This window comes from Acanthopagrus latus, chromosome 7 (assembly GCF_904848185.1).
Source record: "Acanthopagrus latus isolate v.2019 chromosome 7, fAcaLat1.1, whole genome shotgun sequence".
Lineage (NCBI taxonomy): Eukaryota > Metazoa > Chordata > Actinopteri > Spariformes > Sparidae > Acanthopagrus > Acanthopagrus latus.
Genome location: NC_051045.1, coordinates 30,201,826 through 30,220,935, shown reverse-complemented (window position 1 = coordinate 30,220,935; position 19,110 = coordinate 30,201,826). Strand labels below are relative to the sequence as shown.

The window sequence follows — 19,110 nt, the reverse complement described above, 5'->3', positions numbered from 1 at the left end:
GGCTGATTAGGACTTATGCATAAAGACTGGGCTCTAGGGTTAGGGTTTTTTTCAATATACAGTATGTGATAATGGGATTTATTGCTTCCCCTCATTTCTCTCCTTTTTTATCGGATCCCTCCTGTCCTGCACACCATCCATTTGAAAAGGAAGGCACTGCATTTAAATTATGCAGGCAGTTTACTGTAAGAGTCCACCAGGGAAATCGAAGAAGAGACAGAAAGAGAAAAGGGGAGGAGGGCGTGTTGAACAGAGTTATGGGAAATAGCATAAGTAGGAAGGCAAAGTGCATGGAGAGATGGGGAAGATAGGGATGGTGGGAAGGCACAGTGGACTGTGTGAGTGAGTGAGTGAGTGAGTGAGTGAGTGAGTGAGTGAGTGAACGAGTGAGTGAGCGACTGAGTGAGTGAGCTGATTTGATGTTGAAGATGGAGATGCCATTTGCCAACACACTTTCTCTCTCTTTCTCTGTCTCTCTCTCTCTCATGTTGTTTCTGTAGACCACTCTGACTGCCGCTCTCCTCTCACTGATGGATGACAAACAAGCCCAGGCAATGAATGCTCTTTGTCATAGCTGCAGCAGAGGACTGGCGCACTTGGCTATTTACATGCAAATACATGCTCACCGCCGCCCCCCCACCTCCACCCCACCCCAAACACACACACCTTCCATCGCCCCTTTTCACTATCATTTTGTCCTGCATTGTGTTTACTTTATTTTGGATGTGTATTTTTTGGAGAGAGTGTGTGTGTGTGTGTGTGTGTGTGTGTGTGTGTGTGTGTGTGTGTGTGTGTGTGTGTGTGTGTGTGTGTGCGTGCGTGTGCGTGTGCGTGTGCGTGTGCGTGTGTGTGTGTGTGTGTGTGTGTGTGTGTGAGTGAGTTAGATGGGGGAGAGTATTAAGGGGTTCCCCCTGACTGCAACCACACAGCAACCTGCAGTCCCTACATGTAACATGTGTATTATACAATGTAAATTATACAGACACCTTTGCTTTTTCACATTTTATGTATTATACATTTAACCTATATAATATAGAAGATATTACACACTCTCATATTGATTATATGGCCCTGTGTTGTATAATCATAAATCAGTTACCTTGTTACCATGTTATGATATGAGCTGATATTTTTATTTTTCAATTGAGAAAAAGTAACGGGGGCAATTTACAATTATTAAATTCCCAGTTACCAGCACTGTAAAATATCCTGTCCCTGTAATCTTTGGCAAAAGTGTTTGATAAGCACAGTGACTTTATCACTGCAAAAAATAAGTGTAAGTCAGCTGAGATATCAGTATCCACATTTTTTACTTCTTAATATTGAAATCTGACCCAAAAATCGAGTATCAATCTGGCTCTAATAGACAGACATAAAGTAAGAACTGTTAACCAATTTAATATTTGCAAACCAAATTTCAAAATGTATTCATTTAATAAGAGTGCTCTCTGCAATTTTGTGTTAGTGCATGCTTTTTAACACTGTATGGATTTGTTTATGTCTATAGTCATATAGCACAAATATGACTGCAGTTGCAGTATACCATGTTAACAATTATTCCTTAGCTGTTAATACAACAGTTATTGATGTTTCATAGGATGAGGTATTTGTTGACAAAAAAATGAATAAAACATGTTTTTTCTAAGAATCCATTCACACCAACATGACCATGTTAATATGTCTCTGTGTGACTGAAATGAGTGTTTTGAAAGCCTAACGATGAAGCCTAATCTTCCAAGTGCATTTTAATATGCATTCTTTAACATATACAGTATGTTCATGCATTCCTTGTTCTGTGGACTAAAATAAGAAGGCATATGATATATTACTATGTGCAGACAGTAATATTGTAATGTAATATAGCACTTTAAAGTTAAGGTAACTAGTACTATGTAATATATTGCACTTTGAAAGTAACATGTTGGCACTGGTTGTAAACTATAAATGCTAAAAAGGGGGTTGAAATTTAACTTCAACAGAGTGCAGAAAAAAACAAGCCAGAGAAAGGAGGAAATAGAAAGCTGCATTCATGGAAATCATAAATGATTCACACACAGGTGTTCATGTCTCCTCCAAAGGTCCAGTCTTAGCCTCATAAAAGCTACACTCTAAGCTACTAGCAGCAGCAGTGTGTATGCAGCCTTGCTTGGCATCTTTCCTTGAACATCCTCCTCACTGATCATACTTATTTTTTCTGCAACTATTGACAATGATGAAGACTGTGACTTATATTGCTTCAGTGGCATACAGAGGGTGTTTATTTCTTGCCAAGCCTCCGTCACTGCAACATATATGTATATATATTCATCATTGTTGTTACCAACAACAATCAGTTAGTAGTTGGACTGGTCGAGCGTTTGAACAGCTTATCTGGCACTGCCGGTGTCATTTTCATAACATTGCTGAACAGATTAAGCTTTAGGGCCCAGACACACCAAGACGACATCCAAGAAGTAGCTGCAATGAAGACTGTTGCATCGCCTCACATATGTCTGGTCCAAAAAGCTGCGCTTGAACACACTGCAGAGACTGCAGTCTTTGCATCCCACCAGCCACAGTCTGTAGCTGCCAATCAAAAAAGGCAACCAGAAGATTGCAGATATACAAATCATTGTTATGATAAAGCAGCAGTTTTTATGCTTACACAGGCACTTCTAATCAAAATATTTCTTAAAAAAAATTGCAAATGGCCCTGGAGAAACTGCACATGGTTGTGGTTGAAATCATGGCTACAACAGCGACAGGCTCACAGGGCTTTCCTTTCTTTTTCCAAGTTTCTTTTCAAGTACTGATTTGCTTAGTTGAACAGCAAATCAGAGGGTTCACTGTACATTCTACAAGCTCAATTGGCCAAAAAGCCACCAGAAACAACTAATAGTGGCAAACACTGTGGCACATACCACAACTACTACGGCTACAGACGCTCACTGTCATCACTGGTGTTGGCCGATGGCTGAGTGTCCACCTGGCCCATCAGTGCCCTTGAAGGTGCTGGTAGGGAGATCTTGTTACCTTTGAAAAGAGCCAGGCTTGCTATTTCCACATGTTTCCAGTCATTGTGTTATACTAAGCTTACCAGCTGTTGCTCACACTCTAAATGGGCAAGTGAAGTGTTTTTCCTGAAATGTGAAAAAGTTAGAATTGCGGAATAAGTGAAAACATGCAGATACCAAAACAGGAAAGAGTTAGGTCCTCTGTTGCTCCTTTCTTGCCTGCCTAGCCTTCCTTCAAACCATTACTGAGGCACAAACAGGCCATTATGCCAGACAGGCAGACAAGATTTCTCTCTATTTCTCTCCCTCTCTCTCCCTCATATACACTCAAGACACAGCCGTGCTGCTTCCTCTCCCTGTGAATGAAAGAGGAAGTGCAGAGGAGACTGAAGTGTAAAGAGTCCTCTGTCTCCTCCGTCTCTCTCAGACAGGAGTGGCACCACAGCCGACAACAACAACAACAACAACGACAGTGACAAGCGCTGCTGCCGAATTATTCATGAGGACTGAAGAATGCAACCGCAAAGGAGCTCAGTGTCTACAAAACTCACTCACTCAGCAGCCCATGTTTTCAAAGCCATCCCGTTCATGAGTTACAACCCAAACTTACACCCTCCAAGAAGAAATTTCCCTCTCAATGGTGCCCACCTGGTCTGAGAAAGGAAGGCACCAAACTAAAGATTTGAGTATCAAAGTATCTATTCTCTAACTTGACTGAAAAGTTTGCAGTTTGTCACAAGTAGCGCTCTGTTGCAAAACAAGACAACTTTGTATGACACCTGAGCTCATACAAAGTGTCTGTTTAAACACTATGTGCGGGTGGGAGATGTGTTCTACATCCACAATGAGGACATAAACAAACTGTCTCAAGTCACTTTTGACTCTGCGACTTTGGGAAAGTTTGGAAACAATATTTCTCACAGAATCTGCATTTCATAAGAAAACCCTCTGTTCAAATAGGAACAACTCTTCTCTTTAACCTCTGAAAGACAACTACACTTATTATTATCCTTATTGTATGACTGGATTTGGATAACTTGTTATTGATCTTATGATACAGTGGTAAATTTGTTGTTTGTTGAAGAAAGGTTTCAGTGTTTTGCTGACTGGGTTTAAAAAACCAGGGGCCTTGGTGCAGTCGGCAGGCCAGGATCTTTATTGCTGGCATGTAAGAACCCCTACATACCAGGGCAACGCTGTTGTGGTGTCTACCGCACTTGTAGAACAAGTCAGCTCCTGGTGGCAGCTTTGCAGCAAATGAGCATGTTGAATTGGCAGCCAAGTCCCACAGTGATTCAAATTCCCTGTTAAAAAAATACCTAAATTGGCTGTTCAGCTAAGCAAATCAGATAACAAACTGAAAAGGACAGCCCCTTGAGTCTGTCGCTGTGGTATCTATGATTGCATCCATTTAGAGCAGGAGAGATGACTTCTTATAGTGGACTAAACCTGAATTTAACATCATCCTAGTTTTCTCTACCAAAAGATTATGGGATTTTGAAATCAGAATTTTGGGACATCACAGATAATAAACTCTGTGACAACAAAGACATCTTTTGTTCATCAAGATAATCTATGAGGTCTTTTCAGACTCAGATCTCTTATCTCCCATTGGCTGAGCCATACCTATATGCACTGCAGCTCTGGCAGAACGACCATGAGGTCAGGGAGTTTTGCAACTGCACACAACTTTTCATTGCTTATTCCCATTCTAACACACTGCAAAAGGAAGCATCAGCTTTCAACAGTGCAGCAGTTACTGAGAGGAGCAGACAAACGTTTGGACACTTATTTAACCTAGGCCACAGTCTCCAACCTCACTGGACGATCCACACACTGGAGACACTGCAGAAAAGAGGAACTTCCCGTAGAATGAAACGGATCCCTGCTTAGCCCTGCTTTCTTTACCAGAGACAACCCTACTGTTTTCTCCACCATGGTGCTGAGAACAGCCACTGTCAGCCTGCTGATAAATACACAATAGTGGCAACACCATTCATCCACACTGAGGAAACAAGCAGGATTAACAAGGTGGACAGAAACAAGCTAATTGCCACCAGTGCAATATCATAGGCTTAACTTATGTGTCTGGACAAAAACTAGTCATTGATAGTGTGTAGTGCAAGCTTAAATGCTACAATTTTGTGAGGTTTGTGGAGCACTGCATCCTATTTATGTGCTGCTTCTCTATACTGTACTGTATTGTAATTGCTGTTGTGCTCATCACAAGCTATTTGAGCTTTTCCACTGTGGTGCCTCACTTTTTGCAATGTCAATCTCCAGCTTAATACTAGTCCATAGGTCCTGATTAACTGCTCCCATTTTTGTTCACAGATAGAGTGTTGAAGTGTTTCCAGCTCCTGGGAAAGCATCCTCTGTGTTAGCGTGTCATCGGCCCATCAAGTGCAACAGCTTGATTTGGGATGCTCTGGTGGAGACAGGTCTCTGTAAAGATGTCGGCCTGACGGTCCCTGATTTCTCTTTTTTTTTTTTTCACCAGTGCCAATTATCCATGTCATTTACTTTGACAGGATTAGATTCTGGTATATAGACTGATCCTGGATCTTGACCTCTTAGTGCTACCATTCAATCAGTTGGATGGTGAAAAGATGGTGTGGGTATAGGGATATCTCAAAGTCTGCTTTGCTTGATCCAATATCTGAGCTTTGTTTTCTGAGTTTTTAAGCCAAAAAATTCCAGTTGAAGACAAAAATGCAGATTGTGAATGTAAAGTTAAAGGAGCTTCTGGCTGTTGCCATGGAGGCCAACAACAGCATTTCCCTCAAGGATAAATTACAGGTTACAAGGTACATTAATTATGATTTTGTATATCTCAAGGGTAAGAAATGAAATAACGATTGAGTTCTTGAGTCCTGCTACATCTATTTTAGACAATGAGGTGTTGAGTAACTGAGGAGTGAATGGAGCTGCTCTGTTGTCTGGTGGTATGGCAGCAGACACCTCTGTATCTCTCGTCAGATGGCTGCAGGGTGAACAGCCTGTGTCTGGGTGGTCCTTGTCTTTTAACGCCACCACACACCACCCAGACTCAAACCAACAGCCAACTGCCTTTATCCGACCACTCCGTTGCCTCTCGCCTGACCCGTTCTGCAGAAAAGTTGCACTGAAACATACCACCTTGACTACTGCCAACTACACAGCAGAGTGTACATTCTGTGCTTGCGTGACAATGGGTGCCGCTAGTCTCGTGTACTCAAAAACATAAAAATGACAGAACAGAGTGCAGCCCATAGATTATCAGAGAAAAACAAAGCGCACACAGCATTGGCTCAGTATTCATTTGACCTGAGAGAATGTTTGTGGAATACAATACCGTATTTTCACGACCATAGGGCGCACCGGGTTATAGGGCGCGGTTTCAGTTACGGGTGCTTTTTCTGTATTTAACAAATACATAAGGTGCACTGGACCATAGGGCGCGGGCATGGTAAAACACACCGGTAAAACATGCATGCTAGTGTGTGTATTTAAAAAGGCAGCGGGAGCAAAACTGAGTTTGGTTGTGCTTTATTGAAATCCTGGCCCGGATGGAAAGATGGCACCGTTTCATGAAGTGAAAGCACCAAGACGGACCTCCTTGAAAATGTTCAATTTTCATTTCTTCCGCTAGCGTTACTGCCCTTAGTCGTATGGTGACTGTAGAGACGCTTCTTCCAGCTGTCCTTTGACCGGCAGTCCATTGCTCGAGTCGGTCTTCCAACTCGGGCCATCTCGCCTTGTGTCCGCGGAAACTCAGCTGCGTCTTCTTGACCTGTCACAGCTCGTTTTCCATCTTCCTCCACTTGCGAACCATGGATTCATTGATATTGTATTCCCTCACGGCTGCTCGATTCCCATGTTCCACCGCGTAACTGACAGCTTTCAGTTTAAACTGTGCTTCGTAAGCGTGTCTCTTTGCCATTATCGGGGTTGCCAAAACAATGACGCACATACCGGCACAACGTTCTCATTTAGTCCTCTGTTACGTCCGCCTTACAACAACAACAATAACGCCCACACTTCACACTTCACCCTTCAACGTTCTCATGTAATCCGCCTTACAAAAAAACAACACATTAGGTGCACTGCACTATAGGGCGCGCCGCACATTTTGGAGAAAATTTGAGACGTTTAGGTGCGCCTTATGGTCGTGAAAATATGGTACTTGGCATTACTTGAAAGATCATTATGGCTGAGCTGATGGTCGCGTTGTCTGCTCTCGGGCTTGTTATTATACGAAGACGCCGCAGGAGGGAAACAGTGGTTTGTTCCGCCCCTCCTGCACACCGAGCTGATTCACGAGCACACCACCAATCAGATTGGTCATTGAACAGCTAACAGACAACCAAACAGAGTATCCCATGGCGTCCAATCCTCTGACCGCCAGCACTCTCAGACTTTGCAAGTTGAATCTGACCAGACACTCTCGGCGCGATTCCAAAAGCTTCCAACACAGCTGAACACACTGAACAGATTTGTTCCTGAACTCGTCCAAGTCTCCCCAAACTTTTCAGCTGTCCAACATTGTGGCCAGTGTATCCCTTGTGCTCTGCACAGACATCTCACTTCATTGAAATCACTCATGCTCTAAATTGTACTAACTACTGTGATCCCCTGAACTGGTCTGAACTGAACTAGGACAGGTCAAAATGTCTAACACTAACCAAATACCTGCAAAACCAATATTTCCCATCAGCCTCAGCTGTACTTTGCATTTGCATTCAGTGAAAATCAGCAAATGTAAGCCTGCTAACACAATTTTTTTGATGCAAGATGGTGAATATGGTTAATATTATACATGTCTACAAAACTAGTGTACTAGTTTAGTGTATTCTCAGTATAACATTTGTGAAGAAATTGTGTACTGAAAAGACTCTTTACTTTTTTATTTTAGAGCAGGGATGCCCAATTATTTTCCCTTAGAGGGCCAAATTATAATTTAATTTAATTTATTGTTAAGATGGTTTATAGTGCATGGTCTAAAGTGCAGCTAGTGCGTTTAGGGTGTTTTGAAGTCCACTTTGCTAGTTAAACAGTGGATAATCTGGACACAAACTGGTGTGGTCTCCCTTTCCCTTTAAGAGCCAGGTGTACCAGGACCGGACACGTAGTAAAGAGTAACACTTGTTTTCACTGAGGGACAGGGATGTTATCCTCAGCTGCTGGACCATCTGCCTCATCATTTCACAATCATCTGTCCCATCAACAACTCTGTTGACTGCATAAGAAAAAATAAACTAATATTTAACAGAGGAGGAGGAGGAGGAGGAGGAGGAGGAGGAGGAGGAGGAGGAGGAGGAGAAGGAGGAGGAGGAGGAGGAGGAGGAGGAGGAGGAGGAGCAGTGCTGCTGTGTCCCTCTGTGTGTACATTTGTGCACAAGCAACAGCTGATGAACTTCACTGATTACTTCAAACTCCTGACTGGTTTCCTTTGGAGAGTTTAGAATGACAGCTTTTAGTTTTGCTGGTTATATGTGCCATGCTGTTTGTTACAGTGACATTAGTGTGAGCATGGCATGTTGAAAAGAAGTGAAAGCAGCCTCTCAAATCTTAAAATCAGAGTATGTGAACGGTGTTAGCCCGCCTGTGTAGACGCATCTCACTATCTGAATAATGTGCTTTTTAAATAGCAGGAAACAGACTGTGCCTCTGACCTGACACCAGCTTTTTGTTGGTCTATGACGCCGTCACTTTCTGCTGCCTCAGGATAGCAAGCCGCCATCAGTGTGCACACAGGTGAATGCAGGTATGTTTGCTATTTACACAACATGGCCGCTGGGCATGAGAATGACAACTGCGTTGGCCAGAAACTTGCGATGACACTTGTGCTGCACACTAATTTTTATGTATATTTATTCTTTGCCCAAAACATTTGATGGGCTAAATCAAACATCATGGTGGGCCTACCTTTGGCAGCCCTGCTTCAGAGAATATCTACTTGATTTGTCAAACACAGACTGCTGAAGGCTCAGATCAACTTTGGCTGAACTTGGAATTTGTTTGTGCACAGAACAAGTACGGTGGATTTTGTTCCCAATTTCTTATTTTCGACTCACATTAGGAGTGTGTGAGTATTGTACTACAAAAGACCTGAATGATGAATCTATTCTTTTGGAGTCAGCGGTTACTCTGGGTGGAAGGGGCTGCATATCTCAGAGTCAAGACCCTGCCACTGTGCACCACGCTGGGGGCACAACTCCCCTGTAGCTCCTTGGATGGCCTATGGGGTTGGATCTGATGAATGTGGGTCACAGAGAGCTCCCTCTCTATATGTGTGTGTATGTTTGAGACAGTCCACACTCAGACAGCCTTTAGGGTAATTAGAAACTGACCTATTTCTCAAGGCAAGCAGTGGAGCATAAAGAAGACACATAAACACATGAAACATGAACATCCAACCACACACTAATATGAAACAGACAAGACAGACAAACACAAACACACAAGCACATGGCTAGTAGTTTATATAGACATTTCAGAATACAGAATCTGAATCCTCAAATGTCAAAATGATTCACACTTTGGGAAAGGAAGCTGTTCGTCTTCACAGATCACGCAGTGAACACAAAAGCACACAGCATATCTAGTGCATATTGTGTAACAGTTACAGTGCCCTGCTGAGCAGCACACTTTCAATGTTTACTGTTACTAACATCCTGCCTCATGTGTCCCAGTGACTGAGCGATGAATACTGCATAGCTTTTCCGAAAGCACAGGCCCCTGTGGAACTAGCAGACAAAGTGTGCGGGTTCCTCTGCAGGTCACTGTGCCACAGTGTCTCCATTCTATATTTACTCTACACCAACCTGACTGCCTGCAAATTTGTATGTATATTTGTGTGTGTGTGTGTGTGTGTGTGTGAGCGTGTGTGTGTGTGTGTGTGTGTGTGTGTGTCTGTGTGTGTGTGTGTGAGCGTGTGTGTGTGTGTGTGTGTGTGTGTGTGTGTGTGTTGTGATGGGTTGGATGAGAGGCAGGTGAAAGACTGTGTGTGTTTATGCAGAAAGCTGATATCTGTGTATGAGTTGGCATGCACATATTTATTTGAGAATCTGGGTGTCTGTTGATGTGCATATGGGAGGGCACACATGCAGAGAGGATGTTTTGGTAAACCTGAAGGTGAACGTGTGCATATGCATGCATGCTGTTATAGTTGTGTTTATGATTGTTTTATGAACCTAGGAATTCAAGTGTATGTGTCTGTCTGTAGCAGAGGTGAAACAATATGCTTTTCCTGCTAACGTCACATGTTTGCCTGCATGAACCAATGCTCAGGCTGCATGGAGAATGTATTCAGTGTACCAGAAGAATCATGATGTCTCACACTCGGCAGGGGTGGGGGAAGGGCGTGTGTGTGTGCATACATGTGAGAGAGACAAAGATGACCAAACAGTAGCTACAGACAATATGTGTGCCACATTTCCCATTTCCATGTTGTTAGGGGGGCTGCAGCTCTTTCAGTGATAATAGCGGGGAGAGCAGACAATAGTGAAGGTGATTCAATAAACAACCCTGATGCTTCATTCTGAAACAGAAAATAAACACACATATACATGTACACCCACACACACACACACACACACACAATATAGGTGCACAATGAAAACCTCCTTTGCAGAACTTGACATATGGCACACACAATTTCCCTCCCAATTTCAGATCCAACTCCCACAGACGTCCTCGCACGCCGGCAAATTGCCACACCTCCCCCTCAATGCCCCCACTCCTCCTGCTCCTCTTTTCTCATCTCCCCATCTCTTCATCCCTCCCGACCAATTCACTCCTCTTTCTGAAAGTCATCTGCTCGCTAAGCAGTAAGCAACATCGCGGGCAGCTCACAGAAATGAGAGTATACAAATGATTTGTGGCACAGGCGTCCCACTGGCGCCAGCCTAGATGGGTGTGTGTGTGTGTGTGTGTGTGTGTGTGTGTGTGTGTGTGTGTGTGTGTGTGCGTGTGTGCATGTGTGTGTGTTGGGTGGGGGGGTGTGACATCCAGGGTTGGGGGGATAATGTCACTTTCACCTTGTGTTTCTCTAGCAGGCCCATGATGATCATTTTTCCCCATTTTCATCGCAAATTTGTTTCAGGCAACAAGAGAGAGAGCAAGAGAGAGCAAGGGAGAGATGTTGGGTGAGAGCAAGTCCCTTATGGGGGGGGGGGGGTGTAAACAAGAGAGAAAGGGGGGGAGGTATGTACAAGGGGGATAGAGCAAAGACAAGAGAGGTGGGGGCGCATCTGCACAGTGACCTTTTTCTGATCCAATCTCACTGATGAATCCTAATGAAGGATTTAATAAAATCACAGTTTACAATCTGTCTCTGCATCAAAGCGTGCAATCCAATTCAAAACACAGGCCCATCTACATTTCCAATATTGTTGCAAACCCATCAACCCCACCAAGCCCTTCCATGACAAATAAGTGAGCACATGTTAGTGTACGTGAGTGAGAAACGGAGAGCAAGAAATTGGGCAGGCTGGAGAGTAAGCGGCTGGCACATTTGTTCCAGCTGTAGCCTAATGTCACCACTCGTCATATTCATTTGGCCTCATAATGAGAATAAAGTCAGCAAGGTGCAGCAAACATGAGTGGAAGGGCCATTGCGGTGAAGTAGATGAGAGTTAAAGACACAAAGGACATGATAATGAGAATGAGTATAACATAGAAAATCATTTCAATCTTAAATTTGTACAGGCCTGCTTTAAGTTCTCTCTCTCCCAAACGCACACATACACACACATACACACACTCTTTCTATCCATACACATCATCATAAGATTACAGTGACATTTCCATGGAATCAAAAGGGCACACCTGTTACACTGTCAGTAAGCCCCGAGTCTGCAGAGTAAACAAGACAGATGGATGGATCAATGCAACTGTTTGGAGACGGCTGACTGCTGTAAAGCAAATCTAAAGAACTGTGGACTACAAACCTGTAAAACTCAGTAAATACTTTGCAATGGTGGCATCTGCTGGTGAGAAGTGAAAACAACACTCCAACACAGCCTTTTAGCAGGGACCACAATATAGGGTCAAATTGACAATTCTGCCAAACATGTAAAACAATTAAAATTCACCAATAAAAACAAACTTGTAAATGTCAACTTTAGTTTTCTTGTGTCATGCAGTCTGTGAAAACTGTGTAATGTAACTTGGAGAAATGAGCTGCTTTCTTTAATCTGATAAAATAGAGAAGGTGGGACAAAATCTCTTGTTTGTGATTGGAGCCCTAGCAACACCTACCAACAGTTCATGTCATGTTCTGTCTATTAGTCCTAATTGTTTCAAGCATGTTTTCAGAGTTCCAAATTTTTTGTGAAATGTGTTTTGTTAAATGTCTAAAGTTGAGACTTAACACAGTATGAGTTTCTTCATAAAGCCTGCATTACAGACTGGCAGTGTGAGGCTTTGTGGCAGACAGAGTATAATAAATGATGCTACTGAATTACACTATAGGAAATGCAGAATTCCTCTGTTTAACAGCTGCATACCAGAGACTTGTTATGATGTGACCATCCATTTTTTTAAAGAGTAATTTATTCAGTCTAATAATCTGGCTTGTCCTGCAAACTAATGATGACAACACCTGGGTGGCACCACAATTACAACAGACTACCCGGCCAAACCCAGCTGTAATGGTGGGTGTTAAAGGTCAAAGAATCGTGCACTTCTTACCCATAGAGACTTACTCCATCTAGCTCTTATGAATTCCCCAACTTTATGGCAAACTGGCAACTTTACTGGCAACACAGTTCAAGAGTGTGTTTTTAAAAATACTCTATTTAATAGTGTCATCTTTATGATAACCTCTTATCTCATTACTACAATCAGTTCATTAAAAAAATACTCTTTTGTAAAAGTTTATGATTAGACAAAAAGGCATACTGGGAAACTACAATTGCACCAGGCAGAGATATCATTATCAAAATTACACTGCTTCACTGTTATGATATGATATTTGATGTATTCCTTGAGAGAACAGGAGATCTGAAGGTATGATGCTTGGAAACATGGAGACATTGGTTCTTTTGGTTCACAAGAAACTCAACCAACCACTGCTTTACTGTACAATCTACACAATGGGTTGATAAATAGCATAACTACATCTGCACTGTATCCACAAAAATGGGACTAAAGCCATATTATCAATAGCACAGTATCTCTGAGGAATAGGTGCATTGATTGGATATGAGATCTAATGTCTGACTGCAGCCTGCATCTGAACAGCTGTAAATTTGCTCTGATTAGACTTCAGATTGCAATTGCTTTCTGTATCGACAACACATGTTAATGAGACTGTTTGTGCCAGAATCCCAATCTACATGAACTGCACTGTGAGCATCTATGGTTTAATATGCATGTTTAGTTGTCGGGTATGTGCTGAATATTTGCAAATTCTGTGTGTGTGTGTGTGTGTGTGTGTGTGTGTGTGTGTGTGTGTGTGTGTGTGTGTGTGTGCGTGTGTGTGCATATGTGTGGTGTGTGTTTGTGTGTATGTGTGGTGTGTGTGCATGCATATGTGTGTGTGTGTGTGTGTGTGTGTGTGTGTGTGTGTGTGTGTCTCCAGAAGGCCAGAGTTGATCAGAGTGTGGAGCGACAGCTGTGCTACAAATCAGAGCCCATTTACTGGTGACAGAGTCATTAAAGCCTGCTCATCTCATAAAACACAATGCACATGGTCAAATACCATTCACTCCATTCACGTATATAACTCAGTCTACTGGGTGCACACACACACACACACACACACACACACACACACACACACACACACACACACACACAATGACACATGTGCATACACTCTCAGACACACATGCAAACTTGCAATCTCTCACAAAGCTAAACCGAGTGTGTCAATTGGAATGAGTATAGGGGGCAGTTTACTATGTGTGTGCCTGTGTGTGTGTGTGTGTGTGTGTGTGTGTTGTTTGTGAATCCATAATAACTGCAGTGATAATGACCCAGAGGTAAAGATGGATATTTGCTAAAAGCACAGCAGCAGTAAACACTGTCACACTTTGTCTGAGAGCTGTTTTACGATAAGTGCAAAACACAAAACATATACTACACTCTCTCCTCTTCCTTTATTTCTCAGTATAGCACAAAGACAAAATATATGTAGATTCATGCAAACCTACTGCATGGATAAAATAAATACACATACATTAACTCTCGTTTTTTTCTTACACACTCACCCCGCTGCCACATATCTTCACAGATACACTATATTTTTTTCTAAGACTGCCAAACAACCTCCTCTGTATAATGGCCCGGCAAACACACACAGCTACACTGAAAAACGTAGCGTAACGCATATTGCAAGTGAAGAAGCAAAGGCAAAATGATGTTCACTCATCACCACTCAGATGCAGTGGTCATTTTGCAATGCAGTTCAAAATACATTTGTGTCATTGCAGAATTAATAATTACCAAATGTTTCACAATAGCACTTTTAAACAAATTTAAGAGATTAAAGAACCTTCTTAAAGACCAAGCACTAAAAATGTTTTCACAAGTAACAGCCCTTGATGCTGAAGGACAGCTTGGGTCAGCTTTCCCCTTCACAGATTGATACACTGTGTTAGAAAGTGCACTGTGGTGTATAATACCACTGAACTCAATCTGATCTGGGGTCAGCTGCTAGATACCCAGGTCATCAGCCATCTGTGACCTTGCAGTAACACTGGGTTGGGTCAATGCAGCAGTCCCATGTGGAGAGAAAGTGATTACAATATTTGTGACAAATGCCTGTTTCATGATCCACTAATAAAATCAGAGTTTAAAATGTGTATGACTATCTGGGAATATATTTTAATATTCACTAATGTGTCTTCATCAACAATTAAAATCTCCCCCAGGCCAAATAAGTATATGACGATTTTACAAATAAATACTACACAACTTCAGCGAGCAATTTGTAACATAATGACATGAACTGTGGTTTAAAACATTCAATATAAACTAAGATTAGTGTGGAGAAACAGCAGTGTTGATGTTCTGTCAAAGACATCTATGTACTGTGTAGCAGAGATGTCTACTGAAGTTAGAATGCTAACGAACAAGCCTTCACCTAATCTGTCCTGTAATACCACTTTGTGCCTCGGGAGGCATTAATCTGAAATTCTCATAGTTTCACAGAGGACATCATCAGTTAAGTAGGCGTTCCTTCGGTGGGGCAACATGTGCGCACACACTGCTAAAAGCATTTGGTCACATGTGACCAGACTGCCACTAATTGAGGTCTGAGAGATAGGATCTCAAATGCGTCCTCAATATGTCTTGGGGGTTTTGACACGTGTACCTAGCGTTATCCATGGGTGTTGATCCCAGGTGTGAACCTGATGTCAGCAAAGATGTGCTAATGAATTTCACAGTGCCATGCTATGGTCTTGAATCTGTTAATTTGTGGATGGATTATGAAACATGCATATGGAACAACTATTGACGCTAACATCACACCATTTTACTGGATGAGCCTGATCCACCATGAGTTTACTGTGACTTTTATTGAACTCAATCTAACATCGATTCTGGTCTAGCATATATTGACACAACAGTATGTAAGCTCACAACCCTTAATTGAAATATGAATCTTGAATGTATATATCCATGAATTATTGATAAAGAGAGTTGGTCTTTTTCTGGCAAAGCGGTAGATACCCAGGCAGTGTTCTGTTACCATAAATCTCATTACACTTCCACAGCTACTTAGAGGTCAAATTTACAAAGCCCAGATGATGCATGTAGGAATCATTTCTGTAGACAGATGTGCACATTCTAGTTGTACCGTAACACAGTGTATTAGAAAGGTCAAAATATGTGTCACCATTTATCACACACGTATACACATCCTGCTAATTTGCACATGGTCGTCTTCTGTAAATACATATTTATATCTAATTCTTGTTTATAATATGTAGAAATATATTTGTTTTTATTTAAATTTAAGTCTGTTATTTTATTCTCTTTTTCAGTTTATTTTCTTATTTTGATTTTTTTTCTGGTTGCACTATGTAATGCATAGTGTATGGAGTGGTTGCAATTTCATTTCACTGCTGCTGTACTTGTACAATTGCATGTGATAAATAAACCTTTGAATCTTGAATCTTGAAATAAAGAGAGGAGAAAACATTGTATGAGCATATGTAATTCACAGCAAGGCTTATCTGTCTTACCTTTCTCAGAGAATTCACATTCCTTCATGGCCTGGTCACAGTCAGAGCGAGTGAGCACAGCTATTGATGACCTGCTGACCCTGAGATGAACTACTCGGCTGTACATCACCATGTGTCTGGAGACAGAACAAAAAAAACAACAAAAAAAACAGGGTTTCATTTGTCTCATGCTGCAAGAGTGCTTTGGATTATAATGCACCATAGTTGTTGTAAACGTTGTAAGCAGATATAAGTGTTTATATTTCTTTGTCAACAACTATAAGTGTTGTGGGCAGCTGTAAGTGGGTGCTGATGTATGAACAGATAATGAATTACAGTACAGTAGAAGCTGTTACAAACAGCTGTAAAAATGCAAACATCTTCATAGGTTCATCAGTTAAAATTGTTGACCAAACATTAATAAACACCTAAATTTCCTTGTTTCTACTTATAAATACAATGTAGTGTGTTTCAAACTACTTATTGAATATTTGCATAGCACAAAGTGTTACTGAATTATCTTGTGTTAAGTTTACATAAGTGAAAAACTTACCTCCTCTGACAAAGGCTTTAAATAAACTCCACTGACTGAAGTTAGAAACAGAATTCAAAAATTTGTCTCTCAAAAACTTAAGTGCAACTTTCCTTTATGAACGGAATTTAAGCTATGTATTCCCGAAAACTTGAAAATGACTGTTGAGCTGAACACCCGCCACAATGACAGGACAACAAAAGAAAAATGTTCTTCTTTTCTTAAAGAATGCTGTCTGGGGATTTTGTTGCCACTTAATTCAGGAAGAGTACAAGTCACAATGCTCTCCTTTGAGAGAGTGAGAGGGAGAATGAAACAAGGGGGTCACACAAACCGAAATATAGCTTCTGGCTTAAACTCCACTGAGCATGTGCCATGAAAAAGGAAGTTATACATTTTGAAAAATAAAAACAGTTATCTTCAGACATAGAATTAAAATGATCTTTCAGGTTTTAAAATAAAAATGACTTTTGTATTTAAAGCTTTTCTTTGTTTAAACTAAGACACAAAATGTCTCCTATCTAACAGATGTAAAAAAGTAGCCATGCTGGTCAGGCAGGAAAAAGTTTGCTAAATGCAGAGTGTCGTTTGGCAAACTGTTGTGCTCCAGGCAACTCCAGTAGTCCCACACACAGCACCCCATTGTCCTGCCTTGTGACTCTATAAGTGTATCTCCTCTCAGCATATTCCTTTCACAACAATGATTTCCTCCTTGAGCTGTGCTGGTCACACTAAAAGCAATGCAGTGGCAACGTGTCATAAGACCCAAGTTAGGCATGGTTCAAATAAAATAAATAGTCATTTCAGAAGGATATTCCCAGAAAAAGAGTGAATGGAGCTATTCTGCATTCATAATGACATCAGATCCACAGCACACATTTGTTCACAGGCTTTAAAAATACTAGTAATAATAGTCCAGAAAGTAACCCAAATATAAGCTCTCACCTGGATTTTGTCAGTTGAAGTACGTTGGACGCTGGAGGAGGTGAAGACAGGTGGGCAGGCTGCAGTGATTTCCCTAAACAAACAGACACAGGAGAGCACCTGAAATTCAAATGCATGCCAACATGTAAAATGAAACTCAGTCATATCTCCAAACCCTTCATTTACCTTCATTTGAATAAGGCAAAGGACGCCAACGTGCTCTGTGTAAGTGACTGGGGTGATTGAATTGAAATAAACAATGATGAAAACAAAATGACTGTGCTGTTGATATGTAATGAGCAGCATAAATAGAGAACTCACTCTCACAGTGAAAACATTTACAGTAAACACGAGGTGGTTCCTCTGCTTTCATTTTGACGAGGCTCTCTCACTTCAGCAGAAAATGCCTGCCCTCCTGTGGACAGAGGATCTACATGCAGCATCTGTGGGGAAAAAAGAGAAGTATTACTTAGCATCAAATCAGGTGAAATCATCAAAATGCAGAGGAAGTATTCAGATTTGTGTGCTGCTTCATTGTTTTGTAGCTTGCAGTAGTTACTGAACAGCTACTGAAGAGCTTAAAGTAGACTAGCTTTGGAGAAGAAATGTTAGAGAGAAGAGAAAGATCTTTAGTGGCTGATTTTTTTTAATTTTTTTTTTTACCTGCCCAACAAACTAAATAAACGAACTCTCTTTGTTTTCACGACTAAATGAACTAAATGAACAAACCAACCTTAAAGGACAACTCAGTTTTTTTTTTTTTTTAACTTGTTATGTGTCCCGGGCCTTATTTTCCCCTGAGAACAGCTTGTTTATTCAGTTATGGTTAAAAAATACAGATGTCTTATTTTGTGTTATTACCTCATTAATATTATAAATATGAAAATACTGCGTTTGAATTTATTCTCCAAAACTATGTAGTGCCTATTTAAGTGATCAGCCTAGTGTATGTCTGGATGTCAGTAGATGCAATTCCATCCTGATTTTTTCACTGAAACACTGATGTGAAGGGTTTTGATTTGTTTTATCTTTGTTTGTTTGTTTTCTTTTCCCCTTGAACCAATAAGAGTGTAGATAACATATTACAACTAATCATATGTCAGATTCTATGAGGCTCATTATTCAGCTAATTTGTGCTTGAGCAATCAATCAAACACATTTTCTATAGACAAAGGTTTCAGCTCTGAAATACACACCATGGCAAAAAAAATAAATAAAAGGATTAAAATCATTTGCACAGGCGCAGGAGCCATACTGCCTGCACCGGTGAGGCTGGTGCTATCTCATGAGTTTGAACACATGCCGCTCTGCTGCCGGAGGACACAGCATGCAGGCTTCAGCTGCAGTCCCACAACAGCTTTGCTTTACCGGTGAGCTTTCCCCTGTCAGCCGGCTGTCTCGAACGGATCCTCCATGTCTCGTTTGTGTTCATCAGCGAGCGCTCGAGCGAGCATCCCCGTCCGTGACTCCACCTTCTCCCGCTATTGGTCACTTTCGCTGCACC

The 19,110-nt window shown here is 41.5% G+C and overlaps 1 protein-coding gene across 1 annotated transcript in view; it reads right to left on the bottom strand.

Moving 5' to 3' along the window:
- Positions 1-19,103, bottom strand: part of myt1b (myelin transcription factor 1b) — a 115,974-nt gene extending 96,871 nt beyond the window's left edge. The window contains exons 1-5 of the mRNA XM_037103758.1: positions 18,975-19,103; positions 17,949-18,049; positions 17,793-17,839; positions 17,628-17,700; positions 16,172-16,287 (exon numbers count right to left, since the gene is read on the bottom strand). Coding sequence (XP_036959653.1) covers positions 16,172-16,287; positions 17,628-17,700; positions 17,793-17,839; positions 17,949-18,049 — 337 coding nt within the window. The 5' untranslated portion in view covers positions 18,975-19,103. The remainder of the gene's footprint in view (positions 1-16,171; positions 16,288-17,627; positions 17,701-17,792; positions 17,840-17,948; positions 18,050-18,974) is intronic.
- Positions 19,104-19,110: the final 7 nt, after the last annotated feature.